The 21,869-nt window shown below is 42.3% G+C and overlaps 1 protein-coding gene across 1 annotated transcript in view; it reads right to left on the reverse strand.

Moving 5' to 3' along the window:
• Positions 1-3,649: 3,649 nt before the first annotated feature.
• Positions 3,650-21,869, reverse strand: part of nck2a (NCK adaptor protein 2a) — a 30,106-nt gene continuing 11,886 nt past the window's right edge. The window contains exons 2-4 of the mRNA XM_068330105.1: positions 11,754-11,995; positions 6,163-6,938; positions 3,650-5,364 (exon numbers count right to left, since the gene is read on the reverse strand). Of these exons, the coding sequence (XP_068186206.1) occupies positions 5,170-5,364; positions 6,163-6,938; positions 11,754-11,979 (1,197 nt within the window). The 5' untranslated portion in view covers positions 11,980-11,995 and the 3' untranslated portion in view covers positions 3,650-5,169. The remainder of the gene's footprint in view (positions 5,365-6,162; positions 6,939-11,753; positions 11,996-21,869) is intronic.

The following is a 21,869-nucleotide window of genomic DNA, read 5'->3' on the forward strand; positions in this document are numbered from 1 at the left end:
CTCGCAATACATTAATTACTTTAGGTACTTCAGTTATGTATCTTTCTTTGCTTTTCTTGGTCATAATACATTTAATCTTCACATGCTTGAAAGATACTGCCACTGTCTATGTGCTTCTGCTCGACAGGTGGGGAGTAAGTATAGAACACAGGAAATCTGGAGCCAGTGGATGTAAGCTGGATCTAAACTTTAGACTGCAACTACCCTGTCCTTAACTCCATTGTAGGGATGACTTCCCTCCAGGGTCTGGGTCCTGCCCAGAGTTTCTTCCTCAATGAGTTTTCCCCCGCTGATGCGTATTCTTCTTCTGGAGGGTTCTGTTGAGTTTCTGTCTGTTAAAGTGCTTTGAAATGTCTGCTGATGTGATTAAGCGCTTTAGAAATAAAACTTGGTTGGTTGAATGATTGATGATTTATAAATGCCTTTATCCGCCTTTATTCAATAAGTCTTTATTCAACCCAGAATAACTCACGAAATTTAAAAGTTGTTTTCAAATAAGTAATATTGCCACTAAGGTTTAATCATTAAATGATTTTATAAAATAATGAACAAAGCTACAAATACAATCAGAATTATTATGACTATAAGTGGGTGCAGAAGTCAAGATGCATGCAAGTGAAAAGATTAATCTAAAACAGGAACTGCGGGGAATTAGAGAATACTGGTGGAAGAGAGGGAGCAGAGTTTCTGCATCATGATTTGAATTCAGAGAAAGTCCACATGTGGACTATCTTCATCCAGCTGTTCACATATTTATGTTCAGGGCTGAGGTTTTATAGATTAATGTGGCCCTGCCAGCATCAGTGAACAGGGCAGTGGAGCCAGTGGATGTAAGCTGGAGACGTAATCATGAATGTACATCACATAAAATATACAAAGACAAGCCTGAAACTGACCAGCAGGAGTAGGTTTGTTTCATTTATGGGTTTTTGGTTTTTTTTTTCAAAAGTAAAAAACTGAATTTCATCACTTTCATAACTTAAAGCATAATAATTATTCATTTTGCAATTTACATTTAAAAAGATTAACAGAACAAATCCTTGTTATGTAAATGAAGATGAATTCGCAGTGCATCTACATTTACTCTACATTGCATGGCAGTTCTCTGATCATTCTACATTACAGCAACATTTAGTTATGCAGCAGATGATGTGACACTATTAAAATCTTAAAGCGCTGTGAATAAATTAAATAAATGCATCATCAGCATCAAAGTGAGCAATTGCTTCACACATGTATCGGTGCTTCGGTGAGGTTTTGGCAGTGACAGCGTAGTGGATGTGGGTTGGACTCAGAGTGAGTCCAGAGCAGCATCACTGTGGCACGCTGATGGGATTTTAATCATTCTGGAAAGCAGGAGTGACATCTAACAAATTTAACTCTAACCATAAAATAAGCCAGTTAATGTCCCTGTCATATTGATTCAGTTCATTGATTTTCAAATTACTCAAAAGGCAAAAAAAAAAAGAAGTGTTTGAGCAGGAGAAAAGCAAAATGAGCAGCAGCGAGAAAATGAATTGCAGGTTCCCAGATGTGCTAATTTGCTCCTCTTGATCAAACTTATCATTATGTATTGAATAAAGCAATACATTTTAAAAATAACATCACCATGTGCTCTATAAGCTAATGGTGTGAGCAGCAATTTTCAGTCTCCCGTTTTATAGATTGAAGGACGCACTGATTCATTTAGAATGTGACCTTCAGATTCACTGAAATCTAATAATCGGGAAGATGCCTTCACTGCACATAAAAAACCCCTTAAAAAGATCTATTCAATGATGTTTTATGTCTTTTTGTGATCTTTGCTTTTGATAAGAAAAATACAGAAAGAAAGGAAAGAAGCAGGCTGGGTTCCACAGAGAGGTAAGTGTGTGTGTGTGTGTGTTAAAGAAAAATTGTATGAAAGCTTTTCTATTAGCTGGGGATGTGTACATGCTGGACCACATCGACGTGAATGTATGACGACATGTCATCTCCTACAAAACGAGGGACTGAAAGAAGAGTGGTTTTGAGGAATTCTAAATTGGAAAGTGATTTCTCATTGAGAACCTGGATTACAGTGTTGGCTTTTATATTCCACCACCTTATTATCCTCCTCTAAACACCTTCTTTACGACTTCAGAGCTCTTTGTACATCACAGTCACTCATTATACAACTAGTTGTAAAACAGAATATTTAAATCCCTTTGTGTCTGAGGTTTATGCTTCAAATATATCAGCTCTTTCCAACACCCAAATCAAAATACAGATAAAAATACAACACAATAAAGCAACTTCTTTGTAAATCTGGATTAAATAATACATCTCATTTTTATTACATGGAGAGAATATATCTCAAGGAATTGTATTGATGGTGCATTTAGTGGAAGGTGTCTGAAGTTGGCAGAGCTGATGGAGGAGACTACAGGTGTCGTCCTGTATCCTCAACAGCTGAGTTCATTGACCGACTGGAAGACTCTCCATCTTTCTGCTGCAGGCACTCTTCCTCCCGTTTCCCTCAGGTTCATCATCATCATCATCATCATCATGTCCATTTGTTTGAATGGTGCCACTGAGGCGGTGATTTCATCTCAGCACAGACGGCGTTTCCCTAAAGCATTGTTCTGTTGTGAACACAGTGGGGTCAGGTTCACATCGTCATAGATAAATTTTCTATTACACAGTTTGTCACGACTCATAATCAATGCAAAGCTGAACTTTCCACCTCAAAATGATTCCTGTGTTTTTATGTCTTACATGTTGCAGACAGGTTGTGGTTCAAGGTACTTTAGGCTTCTCTAGATAATAATGGAGGCCTACAGTACATGGTGGCAGTTTTTTTCTCTTTAAAAGGTGAGGAGTTTTGATAAACAAACTGCTTAATAAAAACAACACTTAATAATATAATACCTATGCTTAGCAAGAAGCACCACACTGCCATCATGTGGAAGAAAGATGAACAGCTAAACTTCAGTGGGAGGTAAAATACTGATGAAAAGGCGTTGGATCTGATGGACCAGATCACCGGAGCAACTGGACCTCCACTGAGGTTCAACCTCATCAGCTCTCCTCTACAATCTTCACAGCAAAAAAAAAAAAAACTAAAAAAGTGTGCGTACGGAAAATGAATAAAATACGCATAATCCTTCATGAGTAATTATTTAATTTATAACAAAAAAATTACTCCATGTTAATTTTTTGTTGTAAATACACGCCTTTCTGAATGTAAAGCCTGCAACAGGATTTAAACCAGTCAGAGGAAATGACTGGGAGTTGTGGAACGCACCAAAACGTACCAGTACATTAAGGTAATCGATGTTGAAAAAAATTGAATGCATTAACACTATGAAAAAACATCACGTAGTTGATCAAGAGTTGAACCTCATAGAGCTGAAGCTCCTGTCATTGAACTATGTCTTTCAGATTTATATCTGTTGTCAATTTTTCTTCCAAGGACGAAAAATTCCCACCTGCTTCGCTACTGGCGGTGGGGTTCAGTGAAGAGAGACGGGTCAGAGTCAGGATAAGAACATCAAGGTAAGAGAACGAACTATCCAATATGAAAAAAAAAAATCACTTCCACAAGTTTTATTCAAAATCCTTCCCAGTAATCTCTACACCAACCAGTAGGACAGTAAAGACAACCAATCAACATATCATTGTAGTATTATTCAAAAATTTTATTGAACAAAAGTATTTGAATTCTCATCACGTTGTCGGTGGTACAGTACCATAGATTGATCTTAATGATTCATATATGCACCTCATCTTATTTTGAATATATACATACAGTGGAGACAAGAATTAAATAATGCTCAATAACATTCAGATATATCATATAAAAGCTGAGGACCCCATGATCAACAACACTTCCATCGGTAAACAAATGCACATAGCAAGAAAAGATCAACACAAACGTTTGGTAGAACTAGTATCTCATCAGGATCCAGATATAACATGTATTTGGCTTTGGCCTGGCTTCATTACTAAGTATTTCTAACTCATTTGTTGATCATTTGTGATAATTAGTGGAGATTAACCCTTCAGAGCCGTTTTACTGTTGGGATCTCAATCACTAAATTGTAATTCTTGGTGTACAATGACACATTTCCTGCGAAATTCTCTTCTCTTCCTCTTTGACTGATCCTCTCTCAGAAGAGTTACTCTCAGAGTAACGCTTTCACTCAGAGGAGCTGGAGGAGAACATAAAAGACTTGACCAAAGAGACAAATTCTTCTTCAGTGAGTATCCTCCAAGTGGCTACAGACACACACTGGAGAACTGAACAGGAACATGTTCAATGTGACACAATGTCAAGCGTGAGCACAGAGCTATGAATGAATGCTAAGTGTGGTGAGTGCTGTGCAGACCTGGAGCCAGTAGTATGGGTACAGGGTGGCACGTTTGGTTACAGTGATCAACATTCAAACTCTACAGGTAATCAGGTCTCCCCCTATTGCATTAATACTCCCAAGACCACCCCGGACAAACATGACAAAGTACTGTATGCAGAATCTCAAAAACATCACGATGAAAGACGGAGGGAACGAGGAGATTGAAAAAGTGACAAATCGAGGCTTGGGGAAAAAAAAATCGTCAACAGGAATGATGGGAATTAGAGAAAAAGGCAAGAAAGTGATGCTAGCCACTTTGTGAAGCCACCAACTTTTAAAAAAAAGTCAACTCAGTGATAGGCATGTCTTTTAAAAATAAATGAACAAAATAAAACACCAGCAAACAGTTCAGCAAGACGACACAGGAGTAACGTCCGTCAGGTTCGTGTCCTCCAGCTGTTGAACGTCTGTCATCCTGTGTGGATTAAGAGCAACAATGTGTGTAGTAAATAGAACATGTGACATCAGGAGGAGCTGTGAACCCCCAAAAAAGGCATCAGACGTGGCCGCCTGCGGTGCGTAATGTGGTGGAGGATGCAGCTGGGTGTTTCTTCACCTGACACGGCGCCATCTAGGGGTGAACTGCTTGGCTGTAGCACGAGGAACAGTCAGCAGATCGCGACAGACTTGAGGTGTGACTGAGGGATTCGGATGTGGCGCGGAGGCCGCGGCGTGAAGGTCCGGGAGCTGAGGCTCGCATTTAGAAGGTTGGGGAGTCGCGTTAGTAATGGCTGTGTGTAGTGTGTATGACCGGTGTGTGTGAGTGAGATCCAGTGTAGGTGTGACCACGTATGAATCACAGCAGCGCTTTGACCAGGTACAGCTTCTCTCCGTGGTCGCTGGTGAAGATGGGGGCTTTCTTGTAGTGCTCCACGAGCTCGTCCATGGAGTCGAACCTGCGCTGGCCGATACAGTACACTCCGTCTGAGTGCTGCACCTTAAAGTGTTTATTCTTACTGGCCGCCTTCAGAGACACAGAGAAGTCACTGGGCTGGAAACAGAGGAGACATGGTTAGTCGTGACCGATGTCGTCCAGCAGGGGGCAGTGTGTCCTCACGTCTACAGCAGGAAGCTACTGCTGAACCCCCCATGAGTGGCTGAAGACAAACATTCCACTCCACTCACATTGCTGTGTCAGAACTGAACAAACCTCACGACATGTGCTCATTCTTAAAAACGTAGAATTTACATGTAGAATCTCCAGGGTTCCCTAAAGTTTGTTTTTCACTTTAATTTCAGTTAATAAAACGGTTTTACTCTAAAAACATCAACTCAACATAAATATTAAAACTCGGGCGGGGCAATTTCACCTCAGATCAGTAACAGTTATCAAACTTTGACTTGATTACAATTAAAATTTGATGAAAATTGATTATTTATTGGATCAGCTCTGATCAGGTCTGCAAATATGCTGATGATGATCTTTTCTTTTTGTTTGACATCATTACTAAACACAAAATGAACCCAGACAACCGACTCCATATTCTTTCCCTACATAAGTGTCTGGTTCAGGAGCATTCCTTAGCTCGCTGTAGCACAGGAAATAGAGGCTGCACCTACACACACATTTCACATACACACCTGATGCTAGTAGAATTTCATCCAGCCCCTTGCTAATGTATAATTCAAATGACTGGGTTAATAAATTTTATATTCTTCCATATGGAAGACACATTTCTACTCTCATTAACTAATTATGATTCCTAAATAGCAGCACACAGACGTCCACACTGCCGTGTGAGAATCATAGAGAAACATGATTGACCTGCGTAACCATGACTTCACTCACCGATGACTCGCTGTCCCGTATGAGGAAGTCTCCCTCCTCTCCTCTCTCATTAAGGATACACTCAGCTTGGTGTCTGGTGATGTTGCCGTAGTACCAATCCCTTCCGGCGAACTTCCCCGACCTCGCCGGCACCACGTGGCGTTTCTGCAGGGAGCTGGACGTGGGCGCGTCGGGCCGCTCGTCCAGCACCATCACATAGTTTTTAGGTACCAGGCCCACCATGCCACGTGAGTTCCTACACCTCCACCACTCGGGGTCGTTGTCGGGCTTCTCCACCACCTCCATGACCTCTCCTTTCTCAAAGTTCAGCTCCTCGTCAGTCACGGAGCTGAAGGGGTACAGCGTTTGAACCAGGTGGAGCACTTCGAAGCGGCCGCCTGTGCGCCCGTTGGCCGTCAATGTCCCTTGGGTGCCTCCCTGGTAAGCCCGCGAGGAATCGCCCTCCCCTCGGTCGTCGGCCCCACCCAGCTCCTCCTGGACGTAGTTGGAGGGGAACCAGCCCACACGGCCGGCCTGGCTGCCCCGCCACCAGCCGTCGCTGCACTTCTCCATCACGATGACCCTGGAGGACTTGACCAGCGTCAGCTCGTCATCGCGTTCTGCCGTGTAAGCAAACTTGACCACAGCGGAGATGTTGAGGTCGTAGATTCTTTCAGCAGCTCCTCCTCCTCCCCCCACCCCTCCGCCTCCACTCCCATTGGAGGGGTACTCCGTGTCTGAGCTCGGCGTGGGCGAAGCATCGCGGGCGCTGGTCTTCCTCTTGGTTTTTCCCAAACCTGCAGGAAGTTCACAGAGAGAGAGAGAATGAATCACAGAAAGGAGACAAACTATTTGAAATATTTGTTGACATGACAAATTTGGTTTGGGTAGGTTGGACAACAGCTCCTTTTGGGGGTGAGGGGCATATACTTTACAGGACAATGTGCACAATAAGTTGTCATAGAAGAAATATTCAACAAACAATGATCTTCTCAAATCTCCTGCGTTTTAAATCGAGAAGAAGAGTCTCAGATCTGCTTGTTGGCTTCCTGTGCCAACACCTTTAACATTATTATGCTGTTCCCATCCAGCTTGCTTTATCTGTAGGGGCCACAAACACCCAATGTGTAGGGTAGCATGGGATGGGACATCCAGTTTGTGCATCTTCATTGTACTGATTATCACAATTTGTCTGTTCACACAGACGCCCCAACGACTGGAAAATCTATTTGTACTGCTGTGGAAAGACCATTCCCTCCATCACAGAAGAATAACAGCAGAATAACTTGTAAGAAAAAGTTCGACTTGAGTCAAAGTGACAAACGTGTGCCCCCATCAATAACAGGACCAGCCCTTTGAAAAACAATCATTTGATCCATTGCTATTAAGGACTATTGATTTTGACCGCTTTATAGCTGTCAGTGCTGAAAGAGGGTTTCAGAGCGCAGAGAGCTCCACGGGGACATCAGCAGGAAACTAATGGAGGCTGCAAGCTGCAGTCGGAGGTCCTCAGGATGACAAAAAAACAGCCTAAAAGAAAGCTCAGCAATGCAGGACGGATCAATACTCCTGATGATACAATAAACACACTGAGGAGACCTTGTCCTTTAACTTATTCCCAATGAAATGAAGGATCATTATCTACTTGGTATTCTGCCAGCACCAACTTCAAGTCGTATGGATGAAAATAAGACGGTTGCAGGCAGGGAATGAAAAGTGGAGCAGGCACCATGGGCCGGATAATGACAGACATCCAGGAACAGAGCCGCCTCCTGTCTTACCCATGTCTGATTTTCCCATTCAGGTATTTCAAAGACGTCTTTAAGCACGTGTTAAAGAACGTTAGGTCTGGAGTTTCTCAAGCCTCTTCGATGAGAACAACCATGCGGGTTCTGCTCAAACTCATGTTAGAATAATAATGATGCCCTCTGTGGCTGACAACATTTAAAGTGTTCACTTGACGGTTGGGGCTGGTGTCAGCATATGCTGCTGCGTGAGTTTCCTGACAGCTAATCACCCAGTCGTTCCCTCTACAGAGCTCGCTGAAATGCCACAGAAATGTCATCGGTGAAAGGAACATTTGCATTGTTTGGAAAAATTGTTGGGTTCATGCGGAGTAGCATGAAACTAGTTGGCAGTGAGGAGAGGAAGAGGGACGTGGAAAGGAGGATGAGGGGGTGGGGTGGGGGGGGGTCCCCTGGCGGTCGTATCTCACACAGCCGACCAGCAACAAAAGAGACCACAGCTGAGGAGAACAGAGAGGATGAGAGCAGAACAGAAGCAGATCATGTTTATGGATTGCAGCCTTCGTATCCCTCATAAGCAGAAATAGTTTTGCGCAGCTTCTGCAGCTCCTGATCACACAAAGGGTTAAAACACGACTGCTGGACCTGCGCTCCAGGTGATCCCTGAGGAGAACAGGAAATGGACCATCGCTGCCGCTGAGTGAGGCGCGCTGGAGGACGACACACACCCCTCTGAGCTAAGTGAAAACACTTTAACACACACTCATTTCCACATCAAGGCGCCGGGCCTGGTACAGCAGGCGGTATCCCCACCCCCCCCTCTACTTTCACCTTCGTCTTCATCTTGTGGAAGGACACTAGATGTTGAAGCCCAGAGGACTTGAGCTCAGAGAGGGAGGGTTGATGAAAGGCTCGACGGTTGCGTGTTGCTTCATTCAATACCGGTAGTTTGCAGGGGAGTGGTGAGAAAATAAGACTTGAGCACTGGTGGGGCAGAATTTGAATAAAAACAATAGTCGTAATGGTCAACAGTCATTTATATCGATAATCGCCGGTCCATGGGAATGGTTTGTGAGGAAGGGTGCATCTGACAGGAAGTACATGGATCCATGTGATGCTGTAAGGGGGGGCACATGATTAAAATTCAACCCGATAGGAGCCTTACTGTCTATTAAATGTCACGGCAATCTGAGAACTTATTCCAGTCTGTAGGAATGTGGTTGACTGACACAAATTACAGTCTCTGGAGCCATTCCAATGACATGGGTAAAGATTTAGGATAGAATCACCAGACCACATCAAATCTCTACTTCCTGTTCATCGGAAGGGGTGCATCGGTGCATTTTCAACAATGATTAGCAATGTTGCTGAATCGTGTCACCCACTAGTGTCTTTATTTCCCGACAGAAAACTGGGACACAAAGCAGCGTGACGCCATCTACAATTCAATTCTGTATGCCTGCAGGTCGATGATCCAATGAGGGGAGGCAGGACATAACAGGTCATCTTTGAGGTCTCTTCTCACAACTGAAGTCAAAAAAATGTAATGAGTTAATTGAGTTTCCAGCCAATCAGGATCTTAATTTAGGCTCCACTATGGTGAGTAAGCTCCAGCAGCCCCTGACCTCATCAACTCACGAAAATGTTCTGGCCTACTGGATTTGCTGAGGTTTTTAACACTTAGGAGCTACTGGGCTAAAAGCAGACTTACAGTATTTTCTGCATTATAAGTGACAGCTAAAAGCCTTTCATTTTCTCAAAAACTGACAGGGCGCCTTATAGTCCAGTGCGCCTTATAGTGCAGAAAATACTGTACATTGAACTTGAAGCTGAGCATGATGTGTAGAAATGCAACAGTCCCAGTCAGAGGTGCTCCATAAACCCAGTCCAACCAATAGCCATCCACACCGATCAATCCACTAATGGTAGAAACACAGAGCCTGCAGTCACAGATGATCAGGGTGATGCTGACAGCATATGTGGGGGGGGTGGGTGTCTATGCACACAATGGACACTGGGTGGGTGACAGTGGCAGGCTGTGCCACACTGGCCCAAATAAAGCATCAGCGTTCTCCTGAGGGCTCCCATCAACTGTTTCTGGCCCCCTCTCCTCACTCCGAAACTCTAAATATGGCTTCTTTTCAGGGCAACTCAGTTACTATTTTTATTTTATTTGCACTTCTTTATTATTCCGTCTTATTTTTGCTATTTTTCTATTCATGCCTCCCTCTAGCATTCTGACATGAAGTGGTAATTGTTGCAAAAACTGTCAGGGGTGATGGATTTCCGTGCTACTTCCTGTTTTTTCCCCATGAGACGGTACTTCACGCTGAAGGGTTTCAGTTTAAGTCTTAAAGTCTCCACTTGAACACTGGACTCGTCTTAATTCAGCACACACCTGTAAGTCATAGCAGCTCATTGTGTCAAAGCTGCTCTTGTGGTGTTTCATATGTGCTATGGCTCCTCTGAGGGTGATGACATCATTTGTTCTATCAGTCAGAATAAATGAAATCGTTTTCATGAAGGCTCAAATGTGACAGACGGAAACCATCATGTGTCAAAATACCAACGCTCAAGATAATTGTGTTGGGAAAGAGTTGAGGAAATGGGTGTGTGTGTCTCTCACACACACATTCACAACTGTACTGTTAGAATACACAGCTTATTTGATGTTACAAGCAAGCTGACTGATAAATGCTGCAGCATTGAGCTAAATTGTGTGAACACATTTAGCCCTGAATTATAACCATGTGTATTAATAAACAAATTGTATTAATTATGCTCAAAATCAAAAAAATTACCTCTTTGATCATTTGGTCCGTAAAGCATTAATAAATACTGAAACATTATCCATCAGAATCCATCAGAACCCAGTTCACCTGGTCCTTGTGTTCCATTCACAATGATAGAAAAACCAGAAAAAGCAGCCCCCTTATGGAGAAGCTGGAACCTGATCCAATATGACTGATTGGTTCAAGGTCCGGTCAAGTAAAGATCAATCGACTTTCAGTCAAACAACATTTTTAAACACGTTGTAGAATGTTTGTCCTGCTTCTGTGTTTCAGGTCTAGACAACAGTTCCATCCAGATGCTTCACTCTGGGGTTAAAAATCTCCCACTGATAAGTTCATTGAATGCTTACGTATATATTTTCTCACATTTATCTTTACAGAAGGCGTTTTACTGTTTAGTGTGCTTCAGTTTGCTGCAGCTATAAAATATAAAGACCTTTACTTTTAGCAGATTATAAATGGTTTCAAGTACGCTCATGCTTTATGCAGCGACTCCCTCTCAAGGCTCTGCCTGAACCCACTTTATTGTATTTGATATTTGTTTCTCGACTGGGGGGTTGAGGGGCGGCACGCTGACAGAGCAGCTCGACGGGATCCTAGAGTTCACAATGACAGCTCCCAGGAGGCACTGAGACATGGGCCCTTCCTGCAGAGGTCACACATTAATGCTGTGACCAAGGCCTTCCTCTGTGTCGTCTTTGACTCTTCACACTGACTCAAACACCCTCCGCATCTGCATCTTGTGTGACATGTTTCATATGCTTCCAGCAGAGCTGAATAACACGGCTATGAAAATTTGTTCCCTGTCACATGACGACTGGTCTCTTCCTCTTCTTTGCTGACTTAGCGGCTAAATGCAACTAGATGCTTGTTAATCCGTCTTCAAAACGTGACCCCTCTATCTGGTCCTACGCGTTGATAAAGTTAATAAAGTTGAAAGTAATATTCATGCACACAAAATACCGTTAAAATAATCTGTAATCCATTCATATAATACTCTTGGCAACCAGAGAGAAATATATGGAAGCATAGACTTAATTTGACAGAAGATAATCCACAGTTTTCATCGTCTTACCCAGTGTGTCTTTGATGTTCTTTACCAGGGAGCCTTTCTTCAAGCTGTTCTTGCGCTCCACGTAGTTTGATGGCACGTACCCCGTTTGGTTACCGCCATTGCGGACGAGCCACCAGGTCTTTGAGTCGTCAAGGAGGAAGAGACGCTCATTTTTACGTATGTCAAGTTCCTGGTCCTGCTGGGCCGTGTAGTCCCACTTGGCTACAACAATCACCTCCTCTGTCATCTTTCATGGAGTCCTCCTGTGGAGCGGACAAGGACTGGGGTGAGGACAGTAGCTTCACAGTGAAAACATGTGTCAGCATGTGGGTATAAGTAGGAACGTGAGGTAATTTACATTTTCAGAAGGTCATATTTATCTTTTTGTTCACAATAAACAGAAGATTGATAACGACAGATTTTTGATTTTCAATTTTGAGTTCAATCGGCATTGTATTTGCTCGTAAATAGATTATTATACCTAATGTAAAATCTTTTAGGTGTGTTTGTGTGTGAAAGTGCATGGTAAGTGGCAAGTCATTACAAATTCATTCACATCCTTGTATGCACATCAGTTTTAATCCACTTCTCTCAGTCCCATGTGGGCACCAGACTGGGAAACGTTGTTCTATGTTGAAGCTTTTTTTTTTTTTAAATGAGTCATTTTTTTGTGTAACACTTGCTGATCATGTGACAACCATAAAACAGGGGAGTCACCTCCAGCACTCCCCCTCAAGTAAAATCCAAATTACACCAAAGGCTGAAAAAAGTCACACCACAATGCAACATTCAGGCCAAAGAAAGCTCCTCTGAAGAAAGGAAAAGATCAGCACAAAATCAATTTAAGTGCCCGTTCTGCATGTTCATGCTGAGACACAGACACGCAAACCCCTGCCTTTAAGAGGAGGAGTCAGACAGTGAGATCACACGCTCTACTTCACCAGATCTCAGGTGAAGAGATTGAACATGCGTTTGCTGAACTACATTAACCACTAAGGAATTATGCGTGCATCTGCTAATGAGACAGAAAATACAGTTCCAACCAGCTGTTTGGACACAGGTTCCCATTGGCTGCTTCCATATGTATGCATGAAGAGAGATCCAGTTCATATTTAGATCTCTGCCAAATTAAATCTGCAGCTGATCAATGGGGCGAAAAAACAAGGAAAAAGCCATAAACAAGGAAAAAGCACACACTACAGAAGCAGGGACATTATTTATCCCTTACTTGAAAGTCACATACATTTTATTTCTTATTAAAGGGTAAAGCTCTGATAAAGCAGAACCACAAAGGAGCATTACCAGTCACGAGAAGTGTAGGTGCACGAACTTGATCATACAAAAGATTCCATTGCTGGTGGAAAGACTTTATGAAATGTGAAACGTTGGATGTTTTCTCAGAGATATTCAGTTCCACTTAAATTAGGCCACAACCACAGTGGATCGGCCACTGGTGAACATGTTGTCACCATGAGCACCCAGTGGCTCCCAACAAGGTAAGAAGTGCAACAGTTTGTACAGCATAGCGTTACGCTGAATATGTCTATGCTTGTCATCACCAAAGCCGTCAAACTGGATTTCTTCACGGTGTGGGAGGAAGAGCAGAGGAGGAGGAGGAGCAGGAGTGGTTGAGGTTTATGTCAAGTTCATCATTAGTTACACAACTTTCCAGATTGTGATGACTTTCACCGCAACAGAGAAGGAGATGGACGAGTTTGCTTGACACGCAAAATGAGGTGAAAAACAAAAAATGCAGCAGCTGTGATTCTTTAGGAAGAACAGGAAATGGAAGTGCAGATTTATGACGAGACAAGGGAGGATGACGTCAATTCCTCCAGCAGTCATGGAGGTATGTCAGTGAGCTATGACCTGTCAGCCTCAGGCCATGAACGGAGGAGGAGGCCTGCGACTTTCTTTGGGTTTTATCTCGTTCTGTCCTCCTAGTGTGGAGAAGTGGAAGAGCAAACCAGATAACATCAGTCGAAACACCAACAGAATTTGTTACTTTGACACTGAAAACTGATGAGATAAGATTTTGTGGTGTTTATCTCTGACTTTGTTTGGGATTCATAGTTTTTCTCTAGACTCTGCATGAAGCTCCTTTCACATCTTTGGTAAAACTTCATTCGATTCAGATTCAAATGCGTTATGGGAAGCATTAAAATGAATAAACAGGTTAAAAGTTATTTGTAGGTATAATTACAAGAAAAGCATGAGGAAATCAACATATTATCCACGAGTTGTTTTCCTTTTCTGGGGGACTTTTGACATGAACTGATCTTCAATTCCCCTTTCCCCACTCCTATCTATGACAACACCTTTTTAGGGAGTGGAGGCACATTTATCCTCCTGCTGTGGTCCTGGAGGGTGTTTGAACAGGAGTCGTCGTCTCATCAATGTGAACGTTAATCCTTCAGTTTGTCCGGGACAGTCTGTCTTGAGAATTGGTTTAGTGAGGATCCTCAGAAACACACCGAGTAAACCTTTGTTTCTGTATTTTGGGGTTGATGGGAAAACAAAGAACTGGAATGAACCGTGGGATCGAGGGTGAGTCTCACACTGAAACGTACTGTACATATCTGTGTATTTTAGTGTTAGGGTTTGTTTTTGTGTATCGAGTCTGGTTTTTGCTCTTTGGACTCTGCATTTCATTTTTAGCACCAATACTGCTGCTCTATGTGCCTTTAATTGCCCATTGGGGACAAATAAAGTTTTTTAATTGAATTGAACAACACAACAACTAGAGCTGCAAGGATTTGACATTCTAACCGTAGACGACAGTCTCTTGTGTGACAGTACATTGGTAAACACTCGCCGGTGTTAGTCTTAGTCATGGGAGCAGTAGTTACATTTATTACCTCTACATATTTGATCAAACTTGTTGTAATGGAATCAAATGGTATTTTCCATCGAAATATGAGTGAAAAGTCTCCATTTAGAAAGCAAGTGACATGAGAAGTCTGTTAATCTCCTGCTTGAAAAGACATCATGGGGAGAAACGGAACAGGATGCTTAAAGCTGTAATTACACGTCACTGAGTTTAACTTGATGCGTGGCTCATTGAACGGCGATGAGTTATCTTGACGGAGCGTTTTACGAATGACACTCAAAAAAATCCAGGATTTTTTTTTAACCTTAACTATAAAGTGTAGGACGTAGACCCGATGGTCATGAACACTTTTTTCATCACAAACATGTGAAGGGCCCTGCAGAGAAGCAGGAGTGTGTGTCCGCCTGTTAGAAAATTTTGCGTCATATAGACTCAAAACCTGAACTTGGAAAACAAACCCAAGTAATCACAAAACCTCTTCCACTGTGGTTCCACTTTAGTTCAGTCTTTTCATTTGTGGCTTCATGTAAATTGAATGTGATTTCCTCAAATACTGGCGTGAACTCGCTGCCTCCCCTCATCCATGATACCAATTTTTCTGTCTCCTTGACAACCTTGCTCATTAGGCAGAATGACGGGAACACCACTCCAAATCAAGACCATCCTCCTTCAAACGGAAAATAGTGAAATTTAGAGCTGAAGCTGTACCACTGCTCATTCTGATGCCTGCTGATGCATCAGTCACTCAACCCAACCATAAAACCGTGAGGGCAGCTTAAACAAGTTCAACCTACAGGAATTGTGTTTCAGCTGAAGTGGAAACACTCAAAAACTGTATAAAACAGGCACCATTTAACACTAACTCATGTAGTTCGCAGATGGATGGTTACACACAAACAGACACACACACACACACACACACACACACACACACGTTCCTGTGAGAGAGTATACAAACACAGAGCAGAGAAAACAAGCAGATCTGGGAGCGACCCGTTTGAAAGCAGACGGGCCTGAGAGCCGGCGCTCCTCCTGACCCCTCATTCCTCTGCTGAGAGAATCAAAAGAGGAGAGAGGAGCGACAGACTGCTGAGAGGGCTTCCAGCTATTCACAGCTCTGTTTGCTGCTGCTGGGGGGGGGGTGATGCTCGCAGGCTCTCCACACCACACAAAGAGAAAGAGAAAGTGAAAGAGGATCATAAAAAGAGGGGCTGCTATCAGGAAAAACTGGCAGAGCTTTCTGTGTTGAGTTGAAGACAGACAGGCTTCTCTCAATAGGAGCCCCCAGACCCACACACACACCCTCCAATCCACGCTGCTAGCAGTTTTAGCTTCCCGGAGGAAGGAAGGTCGACTGCTACATTCCCTCCTGGCAATGGGTTTTGGAAGCCTGAGAAGGGAGCTGGACAGACTGGAACATGAGGGCCAGACTCCGCTGTAGCCGCCGAATAATTTGTACAACAACAAAATCAGGCCACTGGATAATTAGATGTCTTTCACGTCCAGTCAGTTTCTCACATGTACAGCTGCTGCTGGCAGAAAGCAGAGGCCCAGCTACTGTATAATCAGACAGCTTTTAACAAGCCAAACAAGCTCTCAATATGTCACTTTCTTCATTCATAGGCCTGAAAACAGAGGGTGTGGTGTGCAACAGACCTCTTTGATGTGGTTAAGTGGATATAAGCTGAAACTGTAATAAATGTAAATAAATGAAACCAAAACACAGAGTTCTAAAAGACTCTTAAAAAGGACCAGAAAATGCTCGTTCATATGGTAAAAGAGGATAGAAGACAGTGTCTCCATGTGAGCAACTGAATGTAATGGGAACTCGGCTGCTGCAGGAGCAAAGGGAGAACATACAACCTGATGAAATAAAATCCTACAACAGTCCAGCTTGTCATCACGATCAAGCTTCTGTTCCAAATAAATCTAAGTTGCAGCGATTTAGCTGATAAATCAGATTAAATCACATACGTTAAATCCTGGATTTCAAACAAAAATAAACATTTGAGGCGTCTAGTTCCTGAAATAAAAGGGCCTTGTTCTTCTTTATTCATTTATACCATTTAAAAAGAGTCTTGATGAAGCTGATGAAATATAAATTTAAGTTCAGCTGGCAGTACACACAGTCATGCTCCTGATGGTTGTCACGACTCGGAGCTGAGCAGGCTGTGGTGCATTCAGCACACAGATGGCGCCAACAGAAGACAGGACTTCTCAAGAGCACCAAACGATAATCACCATGTTTACTGACATTAAAGCCTCACACCGGGGATATTAACATTTATACTAATTACTACGATTGAACAGTGACTGAACCTGAAGCGAAGTTAAAGTCTGTGAAGTCAACTTTAGCACAGAAGTGCTTTAGGTGGAGCTGGATATCATACCCCAACATGTTTAAAGATCATAATGTGTTGCTCCAACTCTAAAACTGCTGAGTGCTGTTTTAATTTAGTCTGAATAGGTCAATTAAATTTTCTCGATATAGTTTCATTGAATAAAATGTCTGCATTTGGAAAACATTGAAGTTTTGGGAACTTTGGCTTCTCTTTTTTAGAGACATGTGTCTACATTTATCCTTCCTGGTATTACTGATATCTCAACTCATCAATGTCTACTCCAAACTGGAAATCTGGATTTGTCTATTAAACAATAAAGAATCTCAAGATCCTCATATTGTGACATTTTATAGGCCATACAACTAAGACAACACTTGAAAAACATTTAAAAAAAGAATCAGAAATATTTGAAATACTGTAGTTGCTTTTCTTCAATATCTGTTGTGAAATTAATAAACTATAAACTACGTAACAAAACCAACATTTATTCTAGTCTGAGGCAGCGGTTTGAAACAGGTTCTTTTTAAATTCAAAGAGGATGGGAGAAGACCAGGGAGATCAGACGACAGCCCCTCCCGGGTTTGATTGTACTGCCACATCTTGTGAATTGCTAATTCCTATCATCTTATTCAGTATCACCCAATTTTGATATTATTCCACCAAAATGATTCCAGTGGATGTTAAAGTTGAGCGCACACTCCAGAGAGAGATTTTCCATCCATCCTTTCCTCATAAATATTCTCTCCATGAAACTGAGGCTGTTTTCTGGACTCCTTCATGCCTGCTTTACCTCCTTTCGTACCAGCGCAGTGATTTTTCACGACCGTTTTCTGCAATCCAATCGGAAGAGGGGTCTCTCATTCTCTATAAGTATTGGATAATATACTCCTCTATAATTTGTCTGTCTCAAACCACCATCCACAGCACAAGTCCCCCCCGGTCATTCATTTTCTGTATTTTTAACTCTTTTTCATGTTTCCTGGCACAACAGTAAAAGTCCAACAATGTAAAGCACAGCAGGTGAACATAGTGTTCCTGTCTGGGGGGGAACACTGCTACCTGCTTTCTTTAGACTGAGAAGGAGAAAAGCTTGAGGCGATTGTGTGTTGTCAGAGAATTTAGTCTTCTTTTAAAAATGGGTTGCTGCTGGGTCAAACTGCAGAGAAATGGCAGAAGAACTGTACAATACATTTTGTAACACCTCATTATAAAGAAGGTCTCCTTGAACCTTCTCCCTGAGTACATCGAGACTAAACTGACATTCACCTTTATCACACAGAGCACAAACCTGAAATATGCAAGGATGAAAACAACACAGTTTTTGGAGAACAATGCTGCGGGTGTCTATATTGATTTACAGAAACAATCAGAAATTATATGTGTGAGGGTACTGACAAAAATAAAAATAAAAGGGAGACTCAAAGGTTTTAAAAGCATGGAGTGACATTACAAATCTGGACTGTCCAGCGATGTAGCCCAACCCAAATACCACTGAAAACCAGAGGGGTGGGTGAGGGTAAAATAATGTGACATTCCGCCAGAGATCAAACCTCTAGGTGACGGAGGAGTGGAGTGTCCTCTCTCCAGAGGACATCAGGATGCCGTGCCAGTCCATCAGGAGGACCATTATTGATGGAGTCAAAGCTGGTGGAGGACAACAACTGCCGACCATGCAGAATCTTGCACAATACAATCGTGTTGCCTGAGAGATCTATGGTACTTATGTTTTTATGACTAATTAAATCACTCATGGGCAGCACGGTGGTGTAGTGGCTAGCGCTGTCGCCGTACAGCAAGAAGGTTCTGGTTTCAAGTCCTGCTCTGTGCAGAGTTTGCATGTCGTCCCCGTGTCTGCTTCTTCCCAACTCCAAAAACATGCGCTTCAGGTTAATTGGCTGTTCCAAATTGCCCATAGTTATGTGTGTGTGTGTGTGTGTGTGTGTGTGTGTGTGTGTGTGTGTGTGTGTGTGTGTGTGTGTGTGTGTGTGTGTGTGTGTGTGTGTGTGTGTGTGCACGCTTGTCTTTGTCTCTGTGTGGCAGTGCGGTGCACTTGCGTTGTGCCCGAAGTTTCTCCCACCCCACACCCTCAGTCAGCTGGGATAGGCTCCAGCCCCCCGCAACCTGCTACAGTGGATCAAGCGGTTGATGATGAATGAATGAATAAACTACTCGTAAAGTTAATGAGGAAGGAAATATTTTCACATAACACAAATAACCAACCACAGTGGAAAATAAACAGCAGCGTTTCCGCTTGTTCTTGTTCCAAAACTTAGCTTTTATTCGTGATTAAATCCAAATTATCATTCAAAGTTAATAAGAGGCCAAATATGATTGCCACATATTTTAGGAGTGGATTTATTTAATTTTCCACTCAAGATTGGTTTGGAGACTTTACTTTAGGACTTGGTATTAAGCTAAGGTTTTATTTTAAAATGCAAAGTTAGGCAGGACACCTTGAGGGCAGGACAGAGTACCAACACATGAGAGTGAAGGTGAGCAGAGTGAAGGAAGACAAATGAACACTGTAGCAGAAAAAAAGAACAGGACACAACTGTGTATCATCTACTAGATGAAGCAGGTCTCATCTTTTGTTTCTCTAACTTCTGCAAATGCAAATGTGGTCAGAATTGGTGGAAAACTCACTTCATCACCAGACAAATCCATCAACATATCCTTCCACACGGAAAGTAAAGATCTCGTGTTTCTTCCTGAGACCTACAGCATCCTCTCCACTGCAGGGAAGCACTCAACCACTTAGCCCTGCATTTCCTGCTTCTATCACAGCACAGTTTAGACTACAGAAGCAAACCCTGTATACAAGTTAGAGAAATACCATTTGGGAGAGTAAATTCAATTCAATAGAATCTAAGTCACAATCTAAGGGCACACAATCATCACAACTGCTTCTGTGAACAGGTTCTTTTGCTTCCTTTAATGAAGTGATGAGCCATTTTACTCTGACCAGTGTTGGTTTTAAACCTTCTTGGGCTCCTACAAACCTTTGTTTACTCTCCTTACAGCCACGATGGCTCCTTTTCTAACTGTGTATTTTCTGTTTTCTAAAATGCAGGATCAGAGTGCTCAGAGTATAAAAACAAAGTCACACTGACATTATTTAAAAAAGTTCACCCCAACTTCAAAAAATACAGTTAATCAGAAAAATTTCTCCCTTCCATAAATGATGCCCCAGTTAACATGAATAATCCAGACCTCGGTGTGGATATTTTTAGGGATCAAGAATGTGCACTAACTGAAAAAAAAGAGTGAAACAAACAAAGCAAACAGTTGTGAAAAAAGAATTCCTGAAGGATTGGATTATTTTACTCTCAAATATCTGACTCTTCCCTATGAAACAGGTAATCCTACACATTACCATGCAACTGCGAGAATAACTGCATGCGACTCACACCAGAATTATTTTTTTCTCTTAATGAGGCAACATGGGAGTGAAATTACACGAGCTGTGTCTGCTGTGTGCACTGAGTTCATTCAGTGTGCATCATTTGATCAATCTACACTTAATGAAGAAATGAACTCAATCACCCGATGGCCTGCCAGTTCCCTTTTAAACAGCCTACTCTACCCTCTGTACAGGTTGTGAAATAATATGATGTAAAATTAGGTTTCTCATGCGGAGACTTGGCCTGAAATAGTCTCTGAAACTCTCCACCTTTCTTCTTCTGTGTAAAACTAACCACGGTTGACTTCATCCCAGCTTGAGCTTCACCTTCTCTTTGTACGTTCTGCTCCATCAGTCTTCTTTCTTCTCCTCCCTCAGCCACAGCTCTGAATTATTCTCTTTGATCAGGTGCTACCTTCAGGCTCCCCAGAGAGACTCTACTGGTGCAGCAATAAGCAAAGCAGAAAGGCTGCTGCCGCACAATGCAGACCTGTTGAACGGCTGAACATCCAGCATCACTCGAGCGCAGCCCTGGAGCAGCCATTAACTTCAGGTTAACCACTGAACGGACATGTGAAGTTAATATTTCAGTAGCTGAACCTTTCATAAAAATGATCCTACTGTTACCAATAAATAAATGCTTTTTTTCCACCGCCAATCAGGCCACAAACTGATTTCATTTTTACCACAAATCCTACGAAAACTTCTCAAATCAAAGTTCAAGAAAGGAGGGGATCATTAACAAAAATGTCCAATCAAAACACACTTAAATAATCTATCTTCTTCTTTTCTTTTCGGCTTTTCACTTCAGGGGTCGCCACAGCGAATCAATTGCCTCCATCTAACCCTGTCTTCTGCATCCTCTTCTCTCACACCACACTCTCACACTTAAATAATCCCTATCAACCTTTAAAAAAAAAATGAAAAATGAGATCATTGAATCAGGAAACATAAGAGCCTTAATTCCTGTAATTCCTCTAAAGAACATGAAATGAACCACCAAATGTTTTACACAAATGACTTAAGAATTATTCTACTACGGCTTCTCGTTTAAAAGGTATCAAATGATCTATCTTGTTATTTACTTTCCATGAGTGTGTTATTTTCCATGACTGAAAAATTCTAAAGTCTAATTTTAACCAAGTTTTCCAAGATACATGGGAACTCTATTCTCAGGAGTGGGATCACATATTTTAGTTTGTAATTCCTGTTTGTCTTCGTTACATAACCACATCTATATGCTGGAGGAGACCAGAAAGGCTACGTCTTTAACATGCAAACATGGATCACACACTCGTCAGTTTAAGGAAGTGCAGACTCAACGCCACTTAAAGACATCGTGTATGATCAGTTTGTGCCTCGTCTCTTTCACAGCATCAGAACTGGGTTCATACATTTCCAGAAAAGACAGACATTGACCTCTGTGGCGACATCAGAAAAGCACTAAAAGAAAAAAGTTGTGGGAATGTGTACAGGAAGTAACATCCCAACAAGAATGGCCCAAAAGGTTGTACTGCCTCTTCCTGGAACAGCAAGCCTAAATTCAAGCCTAGTTGAATTCTTGG

The sequence above is a fragment of the Antennarius striatus genome, chromosome 12 (genome assembly GCF_040054535.1).
Source record: "Antennarius striatus isolate MH-2024 chromosome 12, ASM4005453v1, whole genome shotgun sequence".
Classification (NCBI taxonomy): Eukaryota; Metazoa; Chordata; class Actinopteri; order Lophiiformes; family Antennariidae; genus Antennarius; species Antennarius striatus.